The sequence below is a fragment of the Notothenia coriiceps genome, unplaced genomic scaffold, assembly GCF_000735185.1.
Source record: "Notothenia coriiceps isolate Sejong01 unplaced genomic scaffold, NC01 NC01_scaffold00037246, whole genome shotgun sequence".
NCBI lineage: Eukaryota > Metazoa > Chordata > Actinopteri > Perciformes > Nototheniidae > Notothenia > Notothenia coriiceps.
The window spans coordinates 10,166,514-10,184,360 of NW_011369947.1; the positions used below are offsets into that span (position 1 = coordinate 10,166,514).

The 17,847-nt window shown below is 41.6% G+C and overlaps 1 protein-coding gene across 1 annotated transcript in view; it reads right to left on the reverse strand.

The window, feature by feature from the left end:
• Nucleotides 1-14,812, reverse strand: part of LOC104966388 (transient receptor potential cation channel subfamily M member 3-like) — a 24,203-nt gene extending 9,391 nt beyond the window's left edge. Inside the window, exons 1-5 of the mRNA XM_010795575.1 lie at nucleotides 14,763-14,812; nucleotides 14,454-14,652; nucleotides 12,160-12,373; nucleotides 9,760-9,884; nucleotides 8,587-8,758 (exon numbers count right to left, since the gene is read on the reverse strand). Of these exons, the coding sequence (XP_010793877.1) occupies nucleotides 8,587-8,758; nucleotides 9,760-9,884; nucleotides 12,160-12,373; nucleotides 14,454-14,652; nucleotides 14,763-14,812 (760 nt within the window). The remainder of the gene's footprint in view (nucleotides 1-8,586; nucleotides 8,759-9,759; nucleotides 9,885-12,159; nucleotides 12,374-14,453; nucleotides 14,653-14,762) is intronic.
• Between the last annotated feature and the right edge of the window lie 3,035 nt (nucleotides 14,813-17,847).

Here is a 17,847-nt window from a genome sequence, read left to right on the forward strand (position 1 = left end):
AAACTTTTCCAGGGCCTGGAATTAGCATTTTGAATTTCCATGACTTTTCCAGGTTTTTAATGACCGTAAGAACCCTGGGGAATCCTGCCGAAATCCTTGATGTGGGAAAATAAATGTATTTTCTCTTATGGTGCATCACTCGCGAGGGTTACATTTGTTCAACTCGAGTGTCATATTCACGTGACGCATTCATGCGTTAGCCAATCAGAATCAGAATACCTTTATATGTCCCACAGAGGGGACATGTACATTGTTAGAGCAGAAAAGAGCCACAGACAGCTTAAAGGTGGGGTAGGTAAGTTTCAGAAACCGGCTCGAGTGCACTAAGATTTGAAAGTACACAGCCAAAAAGAATCCGCCACTTCCTTCAGACTTCCTTACAGAGCACCTCCTCCGCGAGAGCAGGCTGCAGTAACGTTACATATCAGGCAAAGCTAAACACCTCTAGGTTAGCAATACTACACAGCCAAAGCAACTCTGGTTTGACTTCTCCTAGTTTCCACTTTCTTTTTGTTCTTAATTTGCTCCGTTACATTTTTTCTTTTGCGACCATTAGACGATGTTGAACCTAACTCTGCCATGGTGAAAGTGGCCGCCTGTTGCTGGCGAGTCATTGAAGTACTGCTGCAATGCACGCCCAATGACGGCACGCCAAATGAGGGCACGAGATACATTTGTGCGTGCACGAGATGGAAGGCTGACAGACCCAATCCGTTTAGCCGGCCCGGCTAAACGGATTATAACGGTTATAGTTTTTTACAGTATAGGCTAGTTGCACAAGATGGCGTCTATCAACTTCCGGCGGCTGGGTGTGAGCCCGAGTACTTCCGGTCTTCGCCATCACTCACTGTACGGAGGCTCAGTCATTGGTAAAGAGTTGCGTTTATTTCATTCAAGGCAAGACAACTTTATTTACTTAACACATACAGAGGGTAAATTCAAAGTAGTACATTCANTTTTTGCCACTGCTTTTAATTGAAACTGAGCGGTTGCGTTTCGTTTTTAGTTACTGAACATTTGGGGCTAGTAACCCCAGGGAATCAGTGTCTGGGGACTTTGTCATGGCTGCTTTTCTCTGTGTATGCTCGGGACGTATGTGCCATACAAGCGTACTGTACACAGCTCGTGAACCCTTAAAGAAAGGCATCAGTAAAATGGAACTTCTGTGTTTAAGATTCATATCTTAAACGGCAATGTAACTTTTTATTCATGTATTTTTTCTTTTAATGTTTCTTTTAATATCTTTTCTTTTTAATGACTGTTTTTAAATGCCTTTGTCTGAATGTCTTTCATTTTTGTAAAGCACCTTCAATTGCCTTACGTTGAAAGGTGTTGTATAAATAAACTTGCCTTGGCTTATGTACATTGCCTTGTGTTTTTTATGCTGCTGCAACGCAAACATTTCCCAAAGTGGGATCAATAAAGTACCTACCTACCTACCTACCTACCTACCTACCTACCTACCTCTCTCTCTCTCTCTCTCTCTCTCTCTCTCTCTCTCTCTCTCTCTCTCTCTCTCTAAGCAGTTGACTAATCACAGCAGGGCCGGCCGGCTAACCAATCAGAGCAGACTGGGCTCTGGTTTCAGACAGAGGGTGAAAAGAGGTGCTGCAGCAGTATGAGAGAAATAAAGAGCTTTTTGAACATTAAAGCCTGGAATATATCCTCTATAACATCGGCACAGGTCGTCTACCAGAGCATCTCCCCACTCCCACTTTTCCAAAGGACATTAACCGCAGTTCACACTACTGATCATGCACTCAAATGCTTTCCACTCCAGAAAACATGTTGTCATCCACGCACATCCTCCACCTGGGGCCATACCGGCAGCAAGTCATGAAACCATGCTCACTAGTGGCTCTGTTATCTCTCCGCCACAGGGATGAACACTCTGGCGGTTCGTATTTATCTTTTTGACATGTTTTTGTATCCATTCGTGCACACCTTACACCCGATGACTTCCACTGTCCCCTTGTATCGTTGCAGTTATTCTCACGTGCACGAAACATATGATATATATGCTGCTCCACTTCGACAACGGAGCTCATTTCACTATGACACTATTTCACTATTTAACTTTTAGCATTTTTTTCAGTTTTATTGTGTTGCACTGTTGGAGGAGCCTGTGACCTCAGATGTTCATCGTCATAACTACACTGTAGCTATGTACGTATGACTAATAAAAGCCTTGAACCTTGAACAAATGTATTAATCTAAGAGCTCTGAATCAACTTGTAAACATTCAAATTACTTTCAATATACATTCCTGCACACAATTTAGAAACTTTGCTACATCACATGTCACTTGTTAGACGCTTTTATCCAAAGCTACTTACATACTCAATACTGTGGGCAATCCCCACAGGAGCAATTTGGGGTGAAGTGTCTCAGGGACACAACGACATGCTGACTGCAGTGGGGTTTGAATCTGCTGTGACCCCTTGATCCGAACACCACTGCACCGCCCACTGCACCACCACACGCTAAATAAAATGTCCTTGCTATTTTTGTTTAATTGGGTTCATTGAGTGCAGGGTGACATTTCTAAGCTGGTATCACATTGTGAGAATGTAGCTCTGTGTGAAATGTGTCAAAAGAAAAACATCCACCAAGTAATTCCTTTGGTCACACAGTTGGACAGCGGTTAGAAAAAAGGGTGATATTTGAAAGCTATTTTCAAGAAATATCAAGTTTTCCCGGGCACTTATAGTGCTCGAGAGAATAGTATTACCCCCCTCCTGACTTCCCATGTACCCTAGCTTAGCAATAATCTCTCCTGTATGGACTGCTCCACGGTGGAGGTCACCATGTCACGGCTAATCTGCAACACAAGGCCTTATGGCTCCTGGATTCAATTACCACAGGTGCTTCATCTTTTACCTAGGCTGTGATTAATGAAAGCACTGCGGGACGAGGGTCAGTGAAGGTTACACAGTGGACAGCGTTAAAATGGCCCACATCTAAACGCAGATACAATTTAATAAGCCAAGTAATTCAGGTAAAATGGAAGAGGATATTCATTCTTGCAGACCTTATATAAATGAATTAGTAACTTGTGAATTTTTGACATCTAATTTAAGACAACAAAAATGAGATGCAGTTTCATTTTGAGAGACAAACATGTATGAATGGAGCTTATTGCATGTCTGTCTTTTCTCTTGTTGCCTTTCCACTGTTTCATCATGTTTTTTCAGCGCAAACACCTCCAGGTAATGTCTCGTCTGACTGCCTGCATCCTCCACAGCTGCCTCACACTTTCTTGGTGCTTTATATAATTCTCTTCCCTCAATCCCTTTTCTGTGTCCTCATTTTCTCACTCTCCTTTCTCCCTCTTCTACTTACCATCTCTCTGAGGCAGGCGTGTGATTAAAAGTGCATTATAGCGACACAGAGACATGTCAAAAGTTCTGTGCAGAGGCTGAGTGATCTGGGCTGAAAGGTGCCAATCATTTAATTGATTCTCTTCATCTCTCAGTTTGATGTCTGTTAGCTTCAGGAGTCGGTAAGTAGAAGTTAAACAGTGAAGAGGTCCCTGAGTGCGTTTCCTCAAACACCATACATGCTGAATCAATATTGTGTAATGATCATGATCACACGTTTTAAAGGTCTCCTAGTATGCTATTTTTAGGCATATATTATGGGTCTCAGATATATAAAAATATATAAAAAACATGTCTATGATGTGTTTTGCACGAAATACAAAACAGATCATGCATTTTAGACTTGTATTGTCTTTTATTGTGATTGTACTAATGTGTTTTTATTACATGTCCAGCACGGCTCGACCAAAAATCGCTTTTAAATGTGCTATATAAATAAAACTTGATTTGATTTGATTAGACATCCCTCATATCCCTCTATTTCAGCCCTGTTAGAGAACTGCAGGTTCGGGGCAAGCCCCCAGGAAGTGCTCCGGACTCTGAGAAAAAAATTAGTAGTGTCCAAACGGCGGTACTACAATTTCCGTATCAGTCCGTGACGTCACTGGGCCCAGAAATACTTTTTCCCATTGACTAACATGGGAAAAGAGACGTCTGTAAATCAAAGGATAATTTTTTTTAAACTAAATAAACTACCCAGTATGAACTATTTTATAGCCCTTATTAGAATCATTAGGTCCTTAAAGCTGTAAAATGCACTAAAAGCAGAATCTAGATTTATTTTAATGAATTCTACTGAGCCGAGAGAGGGAGCTCGGGGGGCGGGGCTTAAGGGACAACTCAACTGCGCATGCTCTATGAGCGCACATACAGGGGCCGTTTCTCAATCGCGAGGATGCTTGCTTGGTAGCACATGTCTTCCGAGTCACTTCCTTCAGAAGCTAGGCAAGAATCCTTCCTGGCATTCGGAAAACGAAGAGTGGAACAGGCTAGCAAGTGTGCAGGTGTGCGTCATATGAGAGGCCCCGCCTTACATTTTCCGCCACAGATTTGGGGAAATTGGTCCGTGCGCAAAGCATTGTGGGGATTTGAAGGATGTGAAGTCTACCCATGTGCAGCCTCGAAATTTCCCCCAAACCAAGGACGCGGCCTCGTGGAATTCCAAGTATGCTGGAGATTGGAACAGTCCTTCTGCGGCACTCGATGACGTAGTATCGTTGAAATATTCGCTTGGAAGCCAGAATCCTCGAGATTGAGAAACGGCCAGGTTCTTCTGCTCTGACAGCCAGGCATGATGGGTAATCTGTGACCTTTCGCTCTCTCAAAAGTCGGGGTCTCAAATGCTTTCTCTCTCGCGGGTTTACCACAAGGTGAGTACCTTTTTTTATTTCCTGCTCATGTACACATACTCTCTCCAGTACAGGTTAGCTCTGAGTGTTAGCGATGCTTGCTAATGTAAACAAAGACCATATTACGTTCAAAACTGTCGGGCATTGTTTCTGATAGTGCCGTGGGTCCGCATGTCCGATATTACATCATATCGGACGCAAATCAGCTCCGTTGTAGCACCGTTTTTAGAGATTTGGGTACGGAGGAAAAGAGAGAGGGTTTTATTTTCTGACACTTCGTGAGTTCCCTGACACACCGGGGACACATCTATAAAAGACATCAAAAAGTGCATTTTGCATGATAGGTCCCCTTTAAGCTCTGTTCCTTTGTTTATGAAGCAACCTGTTTTGCCTAGGCTGAATCATTGTCACAGGTTTGCAGGCTCATTTGCATCTGCATCTGCTGCCATGTTCTATCAAGTTAGACAACGCCTGGCTGAATGAGGCACAATCGAGCCGTGCAAGTGCTGTAAAACAGGGCACAGCCACTGAGCATTTACTCTACCGTGTGACTGCCCTGGCTCCGGTCCATCCACCATATTTACAGCCTCCCAACCCCAGTGTCCTGTCTCAAGCCATTTACTTTGTTTACCCTGAGCCAGAGCTGTCCGTCAGATACACTTGTCCACTGAAGATGGCACGAAACCACATGAGACCGACACCTTCCACATCATCAAATATACAGTAGACACTGGAGGAAGCATGCAGAGGGACTACACATGTCTTGTCACCACGGGAGGTGTTGGCGGTTCAGGATGTGCCCAACTGTGCTCCAACGATGAGTCCTGACAGGTGCCATTGGTGCTGCCATAACTTGCAATGGAAGGGAGCAATATGCCAAATGAACACAAATGTATTTTGGCAACAGGAAATCAAAATGTTGCGAGGTTTCATCACGACCTAGAAGATTTGTTAAAGCATTGTTGGCAATATCAAAGCTATATCCAGAGCGTATAAAAAAAAACACATTCACATTTGTCATATATATAAACTGTGTTATAATATTGTGGAGCCAATTTGATTGCTACAGCATTTCCAACACTCGCATGGTGGCCCAGTAGGATTAGCTACAGGATTGCCCAGACATCACAAAAACACCACAGGGGGAGATTACGCATATCTATCCAGCACACTTCTTTCATCTTGTGTGAAGTGTGTGTGACTGCGTGAAGAAAAAAATGGCAAACCCACTTGTTGGGAGAATTCAAAGTCAAATATCTTATTTATTCTGCCTTCTTTGACAGAACCTCAGGCTACACTTGGATCCCACGGGGGGGCATGCGGTGAGGAAAATAGATGCGTTCCTCGGTTGACCGTGGGACAGGTAATCAAATCAAGGATTGGTCCTTGTGTACCAACCATTCAGAGGTGAATGAGGAAGTGAAGGACACACGGGGATAACAAGGTAAAGCACATTATACAGATACATATCACATACTGAGCAATATATACCGTAGCAACATTTCCACTATAAGAAATGTGTGCATATGTGTCTGCATGAATAATAATTAATCGAATTAAGCAAATGGATCACTATTTTTTTTCCATGCTTAGTGGGATTCGATACACAGACTGTTAAAATTGTTTTTCTATTTTAAACACTGTCAATGTTTTGCCTTGGCTAAACACCAGTTGGTTATAACCAGAGTGGTTATATTAAATTAAATTAGCCTTAGGATAATGTTGTAAATTCACCGCCTACAATATTCTAAAATCCCTAACAAGTAATGCATGACCTTGCTTTGCAAACACTGGTGTGATCATACTTCATAAGAAATATGATTACAACACTTTTAATTAGGGCTATGCATCAATTTTTGCTGATACATCACTTCACCTCAAGTGGAAACTGTTGGCAACCTCAGAGGATGGTCGTAAAATAGAATCTAGTTACTTCAGACACTGCTTAGGTAAGGCTAGTGTCAGAGTTCTCTTTTTCATAGCCAAATATCACAAATTACACGTTTGTCTCGGGAGGTTTTACAGTTTGTACAGCATGTGACACTCTCTGTCCTTAGACCCTCGCGTTGTACAAGGAAAAACTCTCAAAGAAGAAAATGGAAGAAACCTTCGAGAAATGCAACAAAGGATGTATCCTTCCTATCCTTTGTGTCGTGTTAGGCTCTGTGTTATGAATGGTAAGCAGGATATACACCTCACACACGGTCACCTATCACATTGCATATAAGTAGTTCCTATGCCGTATTATCCAGATATGTGTTAAAGCTAGTCAGACGATGGACACATTAGGCATGGCAGTGAATATTCTCATCATAACGATGGTCAGATGCTTGTGTGACGACTGGCCGTCCCTTTGCCTTCCCAGCCCCTTTTGTATGAGTCCAGGCATAGGATGACAAAGGGAAGTCCATAGGTCACATGACGGGATGATAACCAAGAAGAAAGTACATTTGTGTCAACGGTAGGGACATTTCTTAAATCCATTAAATCAAGTCGTTATATGGAAGTGGTTAGAGAGAAAAAAGCTCCATTTCATTATACAAAGCTTATAAAGGGAACATTGGTGCACGGTCTGGATGTCAATAAAAAAGGTGTTGATAAAATGTGGGCTAAGATACTGCTCTTGACACTGTGACCATGTATTCATTTGGTTACATCTATCTACTTAGACCCTGTGCTTTTAAATAAGCATTGATGTGTGTATTAATGTAACCCTGAGGAAATTATTTCAAAACAGCTTTATGCCGACAGCAAAATGAGGTTATAACAAATACATCATGGGTGCTAACAGAATTCCTCCGACTCAGGTTTATATCCGGCCCTGACATGTTCTGCACAATGCTTTCCGAGGCTATTGAGAATCGTATTTAAAGGGTATCAGGGAGGTTTGTGTGTGCTTGTCTTTGTTCGTGGCCGTGTGTGAGAGTGAGAATAAGAGAAATGAGGGAGAGAGAACTGCATTTTGTATTCATGCAAATCCATTTGGTTTTTAGCTAAGGTATTGTGTGGAAATTGAAAACGGAGAAATGCAATGTGACAAGGGCTCAGCAACGGATGAACAATCCATCAAAGGCAAATGATGTGCACGTGCAGGCGCATGCACACATTGGTTATTAACACCTGCGTCTCACAAAAAACAAGAATTCAAATATAGTCCGGCTTCCCTCTTATGAGCTTAATGTACCTTTGATGCACCACAACTTATATACAGCTTAAAGACAGAATTATGAAATATTGTGTTGAGTTTAACAGCAGTGTTTCACAATACCCTGTTATTTATGTGTTTGTCAGTGTAGAAAAATACACAAAAAATGAACGCGTACTACATTAATCCAGTCTAAAATAAAGAAAAAGATACTGAAGAGATACATCTGATGCACCTTTCACATTGTTTGGATAGGAACAACTCAATGTATTGTTTTCTGCACTATAATTGATATGTACGCACATGTACAGTGACGTTGTGCTGGTCACTATGTGCTTGTTATCTTGTTTTGCAGCTTTGTTCTGCACTCCTTAACAGGGAGACAAGGGTTATCAAGCGGGTTTATTTGAGGAAAGACTTCATCTTAACTGTCAGGAAGCTTTGAAAGAAAAAATAAACCCCTCCTGAAGGGAGGCAGGGTTTCAAAGGCTCATCGAGTTGGATCACAGCGCACTAAAAATACGCTGTCTGGCAGCATGTGTCCTGTGTAAAGCAGGTAATGATCATTTTAGCCCGGTTGAAACAATAACATTGAGTTTGATCCCAATCAACCCTCAGTGGTGTGGTAGGTAACTGTTTCCTTATCACTCCCTGTGTCATTTGGAAACACCTCTTCTGATTTAGCGTAAGTAGATCAGTAAATTCCACTCACGCGTGTTGATCTTCTGCAGGGAGATGTGTTTCTCTAGCTGGCGTCGCAGTTTGACCTCAGCACCGTACTTTGCCGTGGTGCCGTTGTCGGCCAGGATGAAGTGGGAGTGGAGACTGTTCAGAACCGTCAGCTTGCTCATGGGGTTGGACATGGTCTGGTATGGACGCACCACCTGTCCAAGAGAGGATCACAATTACACAAACATCTGAGAAGCCCGTGGATGATATGGTATGTAGCAAAGGCAAGTTTTCTTAATGTGACCCAATCGTTAACATTTGATTTGGTAAACATGCTTTTGCTTGGGGGCTCAACATACTTGGATTGCCACTAAACTTGTTTTAATGCCAATTCTATGTTACGAATTGGGGCACAGCATTTTAGAGACAGCACTGGTTGCATCATGGGATATGTAGTATTCATCATTTGGGTCATAAGCAGGACTAAAAGTCACAATGTTCCTGCACCGATTTTGAAAACTGCTTTTAAAATCTGTCTGTTGTGATTCCTCAAAGGTAGGCACAGTACCTGTCAGAGTAAAGAAAGATGTTTATTTGGTCCACAAAATGACACACATTAGAAATTACAAATACAATCTTTGTATTCACTCACTTATTTTACTGCTACTGCATGTTTATTGTACCGCTATAAAAGTTAAATGACATTTAAAACTGGAAGAATCTTTATCGAATATTAATGACAGTTTCCCAGAAGATTGGATTTGGTCTTGTGGATAAGCGCATGACAATCTGAGGTTTACTTAACTGGCCATTAGGCGTACAGTTGAGACAGATCAAGCATGGAAAAAGAACTCCACTGCTTAATTATCCATTTCAGATACCAACATTAATCTGCTCTGCTCGACTTGTTCTGTAGGATGGAGCTGCACATAACATTTGAAACATAACAAAACACTGATTCCAGATATTTGACTGAGTCAGCATCTGCTCCACAGTCTCATGTGGTTCCACCAACTGTCCGAATCACTTAGAGGAGTGCTCGTCACGGATTGGATTAGCTAACTCAGTATTTCTGGTAATAAACTGCAAATTGCTATTTTTTACAGGCTTTAGAAACTATGGATTGCATGCAACGTTTTTTTACATATACATATGCAAATGTTAAATGCAAATGAGGGCACTCCAAAACTGCACCATATTGTTCCCAGGGACTTACATCTTTGCCAACAAGATCCTCTTGGTTTTCTACAATGCCCCAAGGCGCGATGCCAATGGTGCAGATCTTCCCTCTTGACTTGGAGGCGTGGTCTTTCAACGCATCACCCACATGGCGGATCACTCCTGGTTTGGTACGAGGGTGTGTTTGCAAAAGAGTTCAAGAGAAGGACAAAGAAACAGAAAGCAAAATGAGTTTTGTGACAATCAATACGCAGTGTAAACGTAGATAATTACACCCCCAACTTTTATGAGGTGCAGGGTTAAGGCAGCGAATGTGAATACACACACACACACACACACACACACACACACACACACACACACACACACACACACACACACACAGCTTAAAACAAAGATAGCTGCAGGCCTCTAATAGTCGTCCTCAAGGGAGCAGCAGTCAGACTTGGCAGCCATCTTTTCCCATCTCCTCTGCTGACACTCTTTCCTTTTCCACCTCCGTCCTGAAATGTCCCTTCCATCCATCCCTCCATCCACTTTTCAGTCCTCTCTCTTCCTCGTTCTTGCCTTTGCACCCATTGTCTCTTCAAATGGTTTATTCTTTTCCAGTGTAAGCCCTCTACATCATCCAACGACGTACGATTTCTTTCCAACTGTTCTTATCTCTCCTAAAACATGTTTCATCCCATCTTTGATCTTATTTAAATCCTGCAAAATGTATTACGGGTTAAAAAAGCTTCTATTTCACAAGAACAATAGTGAACAAACAAAGCGTCGATCAGCACTGCATGAGCATTATCGATAGCATTGTTAATGCATGGTAATAAGTGCGGCAAATCATTCAATCTCACCCATTTAGAGGACTCCAGTCACTAGCCATAGCTTACTAAGATTATAAACATGGCTAAATTGACTATGCATTATAACTCCATGTTGATGCATAGCCCATGTGCTGTCTTTCTGTCAGCTGTCCTTTTTGTATATTCACGTTTAGAAACAACCCAATCGTCTTGTTTCTGTCAGACTTAAGACTGTTTCTCTCTGGAAAGCTTTAGCACTTCCCACCCCTCCTCTGCTCGGTATCCGATCCACAGAGCTCCTCGTAAATCCTGCTCCAGGCCAAATTCATCCTGCTGCTCAGTATCTCTGAAAAGAAATCCCCTTAGTCATCAAAGTCTTAATCCGACCATATTTCTTAGAAACTCTAACAGAGAAACACCCCATATTTCCTACAGTGAGATACAACTCATTGAAAAGCATATGTTCATGATGGACACTAATTACCACGAGGTATCTCTTTCAAATAAGTAATGAGATAATCATAACCATACATTTTCTGGAATAAAAATCATTATTTTGTCTAAATGTCATCTTTTTGACTGACTAAGGGTGATAAAGAATAAGCAGTCTAGACTCCCAGAGAATATCCCAGAGAATCACCCTTCACTTGTCTGGTCTGACTCTGAGTGTCTTTAAGTATAGTAGAGTGCTCATAAAAATAACCTATTTGCAATGATCCAGTGGTTTAACATCTTAACAGCTCTTAAGGGTTTGATGAATAGTTATTAAATAGATAATAACATATTGAGAACATTTGAACACTCTCCCTCCTAGCACAAGTGCATGGCCATTCATTGTGTGTAAAGAGGGAGCCGGCCCGCGTATTGCTGATAAAACGTCCTAAACTGCACAGAAATATTTGCACCAAGATTAAAGCAAATATGGGGCACCTCCAGAGCGGTCATGGTAGAGCCGTGTGCAAAGGCTGAGTCTTTACTGCGGCCCTTTGCTAACTATCTTTAGCTATACTAATAAATGGTGCAGTGTTTGAATCACATCACAAGGAGTCCCTCGACAAAAAGCTTATTGGATATTGCAGGATATACGCTCTGTGGCAAACACACCTTTATGATACTTACACGTTTTTATGACACATAGAAGCTAGACACATTTGCGGGTGGGGCATTTACTGTTCTATTTTATGTCATAGAATAAAATCTTCACAGCTTGTGTTAGCCACAGACATTATTCCATGCCTATAACCGAAAACATGTTCTAAAAACAGTTGACTTTGAGACAAGGTGACTCGTAGTGGTTACATGCTAACTTGGGTTTTAGGACTCATTCCTGTACCATTATCTATAAAGATAAAAAAAGCCCTCCCAAAAATGTGAATGGGCCAGTGGGTATATTAGTGGTTCGAGCTGGTGGGCCATATGTGGTCTCCACTGCAGGTTCAACTCCGAAACGTGAAAGTAATAGGTAATGACCTCCCCCTTTCAAATCTGCATCGAAAATAAAGCTAATCTCTTGCCCAAAAAATCCCCAAAATATAAAAAATATTCATCAAACTTAGCATACAATTTCAGTATTTCAGGACCTTTGATAGTTCTACATTCGTTTTCAGACCAAGCTGCCTACATTTGGTGTACTTTACCTGTGTTGACCCCACCGGTGAAGATCCAGGCTCCTGTCGTCATGGCAGCCTTGATGAGCCCTTTGCCAAAGACCTGTTTGAGTTTTGGCTGGAGTTCAAAGTTTTGCAGGCCCCCGTGGACTGAGATGAGCAGCTTGGGCAGATCCAGCTGCCACTCCTTGGTCATCAGGTGGAGCAGCAGGTCAGGCTTAGTGTCGTAAGACACTCGCACGTACTGGAAACAGAGAGGCGTGTCAGTGACGTACAGCACAGTGGCATCAGCGTATAACAGGGGTGTCTACACTTTTTTCACCGAGGGCCACATACAGAAAAATATACGAAGGGCCTCTTAAGTTCAGTTATAAGTTGGAAAAATCAATCCAATGAAGGTGAATTATTCTTGATACTTGAAAAGGCTGTAAGAAACAGCCTACACCACAGCTCTCCATAGGGTTTCATTTACTTTGTGAGCAGCTCATTCCTTAAAACAGAAGCTTCCGATTGCTCATAATACGAGGAAATATGAAGGGTTTATTTCAAGGTTGTTATGTAAATGTGTTATTGAGCTTTTTTATTATCAACTTAGATTAGAAGATCATTATACTTAAAGGTGACCTATCATGCAAAATGCACTTTTGTACGTCTTTTATACATGAACATGTCCCCCCCCTGTGTTCCAGGGAACTCACCAAGTGTCAGAAAACACAACCCTCTCTATTTTCCCTCCAAATCTCTTAAAAAGGGGCTGCAACGGATCTGATACAGACTGATCCAGATTTGAACACTTCTATGACGTCACAGAAGTGGCGCTACGGCTATTGGGCCAACTCCACCAATCAGGAGGAGACAGCCACGGACATTGCCGTTCGAAAGCGCTGGAGACGCTGTAGTACATATGCCAGGTGCACAGTAGTTTCACCTCACATGTGCTGTTCTCACAGAATCAGCCCATTCAAAGACAGTGTTAAATTGAGTGAAATGAGGAATGGCTAAAATGCATGATCTGTTTGGTATTTTGAAAAATAAAAAGTATAAATATGCCTTATATAGGTATGGTCCTACACTATATTATTCAAATATAGCATGATAGGTCCACTTTAAGTCATTATACTTTTTGAATTTGCTGAGGGACGATTCTAAATGGTCCGCGGGCCGTAGTTTGAACACCCCTGGCATATAACCTCAAATGCGAATATACACACACACACACACACACTATATTTAGTCAAACAAATCAACATGAAACAAATCTGTAAAGGAGAAATTATGAAATGGATATACATCGCATGGCTCAGTGATGCAGACCTGTGTGAGTGTATGGCGTTACATTTTCAGCAGTATTGAACAGATGTTTGCTATGATTGAAGAAGCGTTAGCGCAGAGCATCTGTTTATCCTTCAGACTCTCAACCTGACATGTATCTGGATGAATTATTTAACACTGGGAATAAATCAGACTTTATTCAGCCTTAACCAAGTGAACTCCCTGAATGCTAACACATGTGTGATGTGATCTGTCACCCTATCGAAGGCAGTGATTGTGTGAGTAACGTGTATCATTACCAATGCTTTTGGGATGGATCGATTAATCAGGCCTAATTTAATGGGCTGCAGTCTCTAGACACTTAGGTTTTCTAAATGTATAATTATATATAATGAGGTAATAATTACACTCATTTGATTGATTTCACACCATCATGGCAGGATGACTTTGGTTGTGTATGTATGATGCTTTCAACTTTGATTATCTAGCAAGGTTCATTGGAAAAGGAGCTGGATTTGAGAAGGTACACACCGACCCGGATGAGTCCTCTTTACATGTCATTAGCATTTGACACACTTTTTGGAAAACATGTGATGGTTTCACACAGCTGGTATAACTGTACCATCCAGATCAAGAGCTTAAATCTTTTCAGTCAGTCAACCATCTCAAATATTCCTCCCGTTTGCTGTTAAACTGCATACATTTACTGCAGTGGAGGAACATACAGTACATCTACAATACACATTTCTATAGTATATGCACTTCCGAATTTACTTCGTTGCTTACACTCTTGGTATTTCTTCCACTGTAAGACTTACAGCAAGAAGAAATATTGTTTTGATATCCATAAAAAAACTATATGTTGTGATCCATCTCACTTTTAAATTCTACCTCCAAAACCACACTTATTGACACAAGGTATCACAGCCAGTGTACTGTAACGCCTGGGTTGTTTGGATGTGTATTTTAGGAGCTATCGTTCTGTTCTTTGCCTTGAGACTACCTCGAGAAGCAAGCTTTGACAAAGTGCAACACAGTAGATTCGTTGTCACCATGGCTTTGTTGGAGTGTCCTCCTCCCTGGAACTCGATGGTGCCGAAGGCGTCAGTGGGGCTGATCTGTGTGTGCTTGCTGATGGACCATTTCTCTGACAGGCTGTCATTCTTGCCCAAACGCTCTGCCTTATCATTGTGACTAGAGATGCCCGGGGGCAGGCCCACGTGCTGACCTATCAGACGACCACAACAGCACCTGGGTGAGAGGAGACAGTAAAAGTCAATGTAAGATTAGTATATTAAACAGTCACTTACAGGTAGTAGCCAGAGCCCCAGGAGAAGTGTAGCATCCAATAAAAATAATACATTGTGTGGTGCTGAGATGGGGGAGAAACTGTGAGAGCTGACATAGTCATGTGCCGAGCAGTGAGAAGTGGGCAAGGCTGAAGTGACAGCTTGTCATCTGACTTTCATCTGCTGATTGGGAGGAGAGGAGGCGAAGGATCTGAAGGCCCCTGCAATCTTTTATTGGCTCCATCTCTTTGTGTTGTCTGCTCCCTTATACTCTCCTCGTCCTCTCACTCTCAACAACTACAGAGTTAGCAGCATGACAGCTGAATTGTAGTATTCCTACACAAGTGCATGCTCATTCAGATGTGCTGAATGCAGCTTTCATATTCACTGTTTTAACCCAGCAGGATGGAGTGGGAGCCCTGGGAGGAAAAGGAAGTCAGGAAGCTTTGATTATCACTTCATGTTTCCATCATCTCTTACCGAAGGTACTTAGCCTCCTTTTGCCTTACGCATCAACACAAATGTTTTTGAGTGAAAAGAGACAAGTTGATTTGATCTTGAGGAACATCTCTTTCCCCTACTTCTGCCTCCTGGCTTCTACCCACTTTCCTCCAGTAATGCTAATTCTGTTTACCTAACAAGCACAGCCATTTCCTGTGTTTGCGTGTGTGTGTGTATAAAGCCCTGTAGTGCAGGAAGTTGCTTCTTTTGTACGATAACATCACTGTGACAGCGACTTAGGGTTGTTGAGATAATGAGTGTAAAAACGTCCCTCTCGAAACTACATTTTGTTGAAGTGCTCTTATCATTTCAATCATATTATAGTATTTTTTTTATAGAGGCCCTTACTATTTCACAGTCACACTTTGATATCCTGAAGTGGTGCGCACCTGTGAGCCCATTCTTAAATTATTAACCTTTTTAAATGATGGCGAATATTTTGCCTTTCATGAACTGGCCTGGCCCTGAGTTTCACTTTTGAGGCTGTAAAATGTATAATGTCACTATTTCCAGCTCATTAGTATGGAGCATGTAACTTTGATGCAAATAGAGGCCAGCGTGATATCACTCGGAGGCTTAATTTTAAAGGTCAGCGGTGACACAGGGCTATTGAAATGCGTAAAAAGGTGGGGTATCACATTACGTAACTCACTCGTTGAAGGGTAACTTGGCGATTTTTCAAACTGGACTGTATTCTCTCATGTTTTAAATCAAGTATGGCTCAAGGACAAGTCTGGCGTGAGTTGAGTCATTGCTGAAAGAGTTGCGGAGAGAAGTGTTGGAAAGAGTTGGAGTTAAGAATGGGTTGGATAGTTTTATCTAAAAGATTATGAATAGCTGATTCTAACAATGAGTATGAGGCCTAACCCTCTTGCAAGATTTATAGAGTCAGTGTTTCCCATACATTGATTTATTTGTGGCGGGCCGCCACAATTAAATATCGTCCGCCACAAATGGATCTTATAAAAAAGAAATTATAATAACTATTTTTTATTTATTTTTTATTTTGTTGGCCTAATGGATAGTGAGTTGGGCTGATGATCGGAGGGTTGCGAGTTCAAATCCTGCCTTGAACACCACTAATAGTGTACCCTTGAGTAAGGCACTTAGCCCTCGGTTACTCCAGAGAGAATGTCCCTGTAATTGGTCATTGTAAATCGCTTTGGAATAAGGCGTCTGCTAAATGCCTAAATTGTAAATTATATTTTTGGGAGAATAAAAAACCCCATAGATCCTGAACTCCGGTGTGTCTCAACACAGAGCAACAAGAACGTTGTCTACAGAAGCCATGAACTCGCATGTATTATCTTATTTGAGGGGGGTGTGGATGCATGGACCACCCGAATAGGTTAAGGGACCTTGGGAGCGGTGCCCCCACAAATAGAATCAAATTCTGTGGGAAACACTGTATAGGATAAGATTAAACAATATAAGGCACTTTACCCAAATTAAACTCAAGCTCCAGAAACACTTTAGTATAAGTAGAGTAGATATCAATTATAAAACACTTCTCATTATAATGTAGGGCGGCAACTAACAATTGTTTTCTCATGTGTTCAGTTGAATTATACGTTATAAAACAAAGAACCTTATTATCATAATAACCGAGAGACCGAAAACAGCCCCTTCTGCCATTTTTGCATAAAAACGCACTTAAACCAATGATCGAGTATTAAAAGTTGGTTAAATGGATTTAATTTTTCTGTTGGTTCCTCAAACCCATTACTTGTCTTATTGTTGCAGCACTAGTATTTCTAACAGCAACACAAACTGTAGAGTTAACACACAGTTAAATCAACAACTCTATGAACCATTTACAACAAAAACTGAACAATTACAACCTTCATGAAAGTAGTATTTGTTCCAGGATTGTTGTATGACTGTCCTTGTACACAAAAATAAACTACTTGAGGTTTGAACTTGCGCTCAATTGATTGAAAACTGTTCAGTCTGACTGAACACTCATCAGCAATATCATAACAAACACCAAAACAATGGATCTATTTCTAATCATCTTGTTCCAGAAACCCAACCGTTAACAGCTGCCAAATAGCACTTGCAACACAAGTCCTTTAATATTAGGGGTGTGTGTGAGCCGTGCGGTCACTCAATGCTTATCCGTTATCTGATCCGATAGCAGAAAAGAACTAAGGCTGTTACATAAGATGTCATTCCCCAACTGAGCCAAAGCCCAAGAGCAAGGTGTGAAGTGTAGACAACCAAGAAGAAGTGGAAGAAACTTGCCGATGCAGGAAGTTCACACACACGGTGGATGAAGCCAAAGCTGGTTCATGTGTCGCTCATCAGAATAGTCTCACACCCCCATCGAACACCACCAGCACCAACCTGACCCCACAACTAACAGCTGACTCCAGGGGCAAAGCCTCCAGAAACAGATGGAGGATCGTGTTTCCCATCAAACGCCAACCGTATTATATTCTGTATAAACTGTAAAGCCCCCATAGAAAAATGTAAATATGTGATAGTGGGCTAAAGAAATAACTTTGATTGATTGACACATTTGTTAAAAAGTCATCCAAGATATTCTATCCTTTGACAGGTATGGCATATCAAGATGTTGATTGAACAGCATCATAAGGTGTGCTTCGGGGCGGTCAAAATAAAAACCTGAAAAGTTTTTTATTTTTGACGAAGC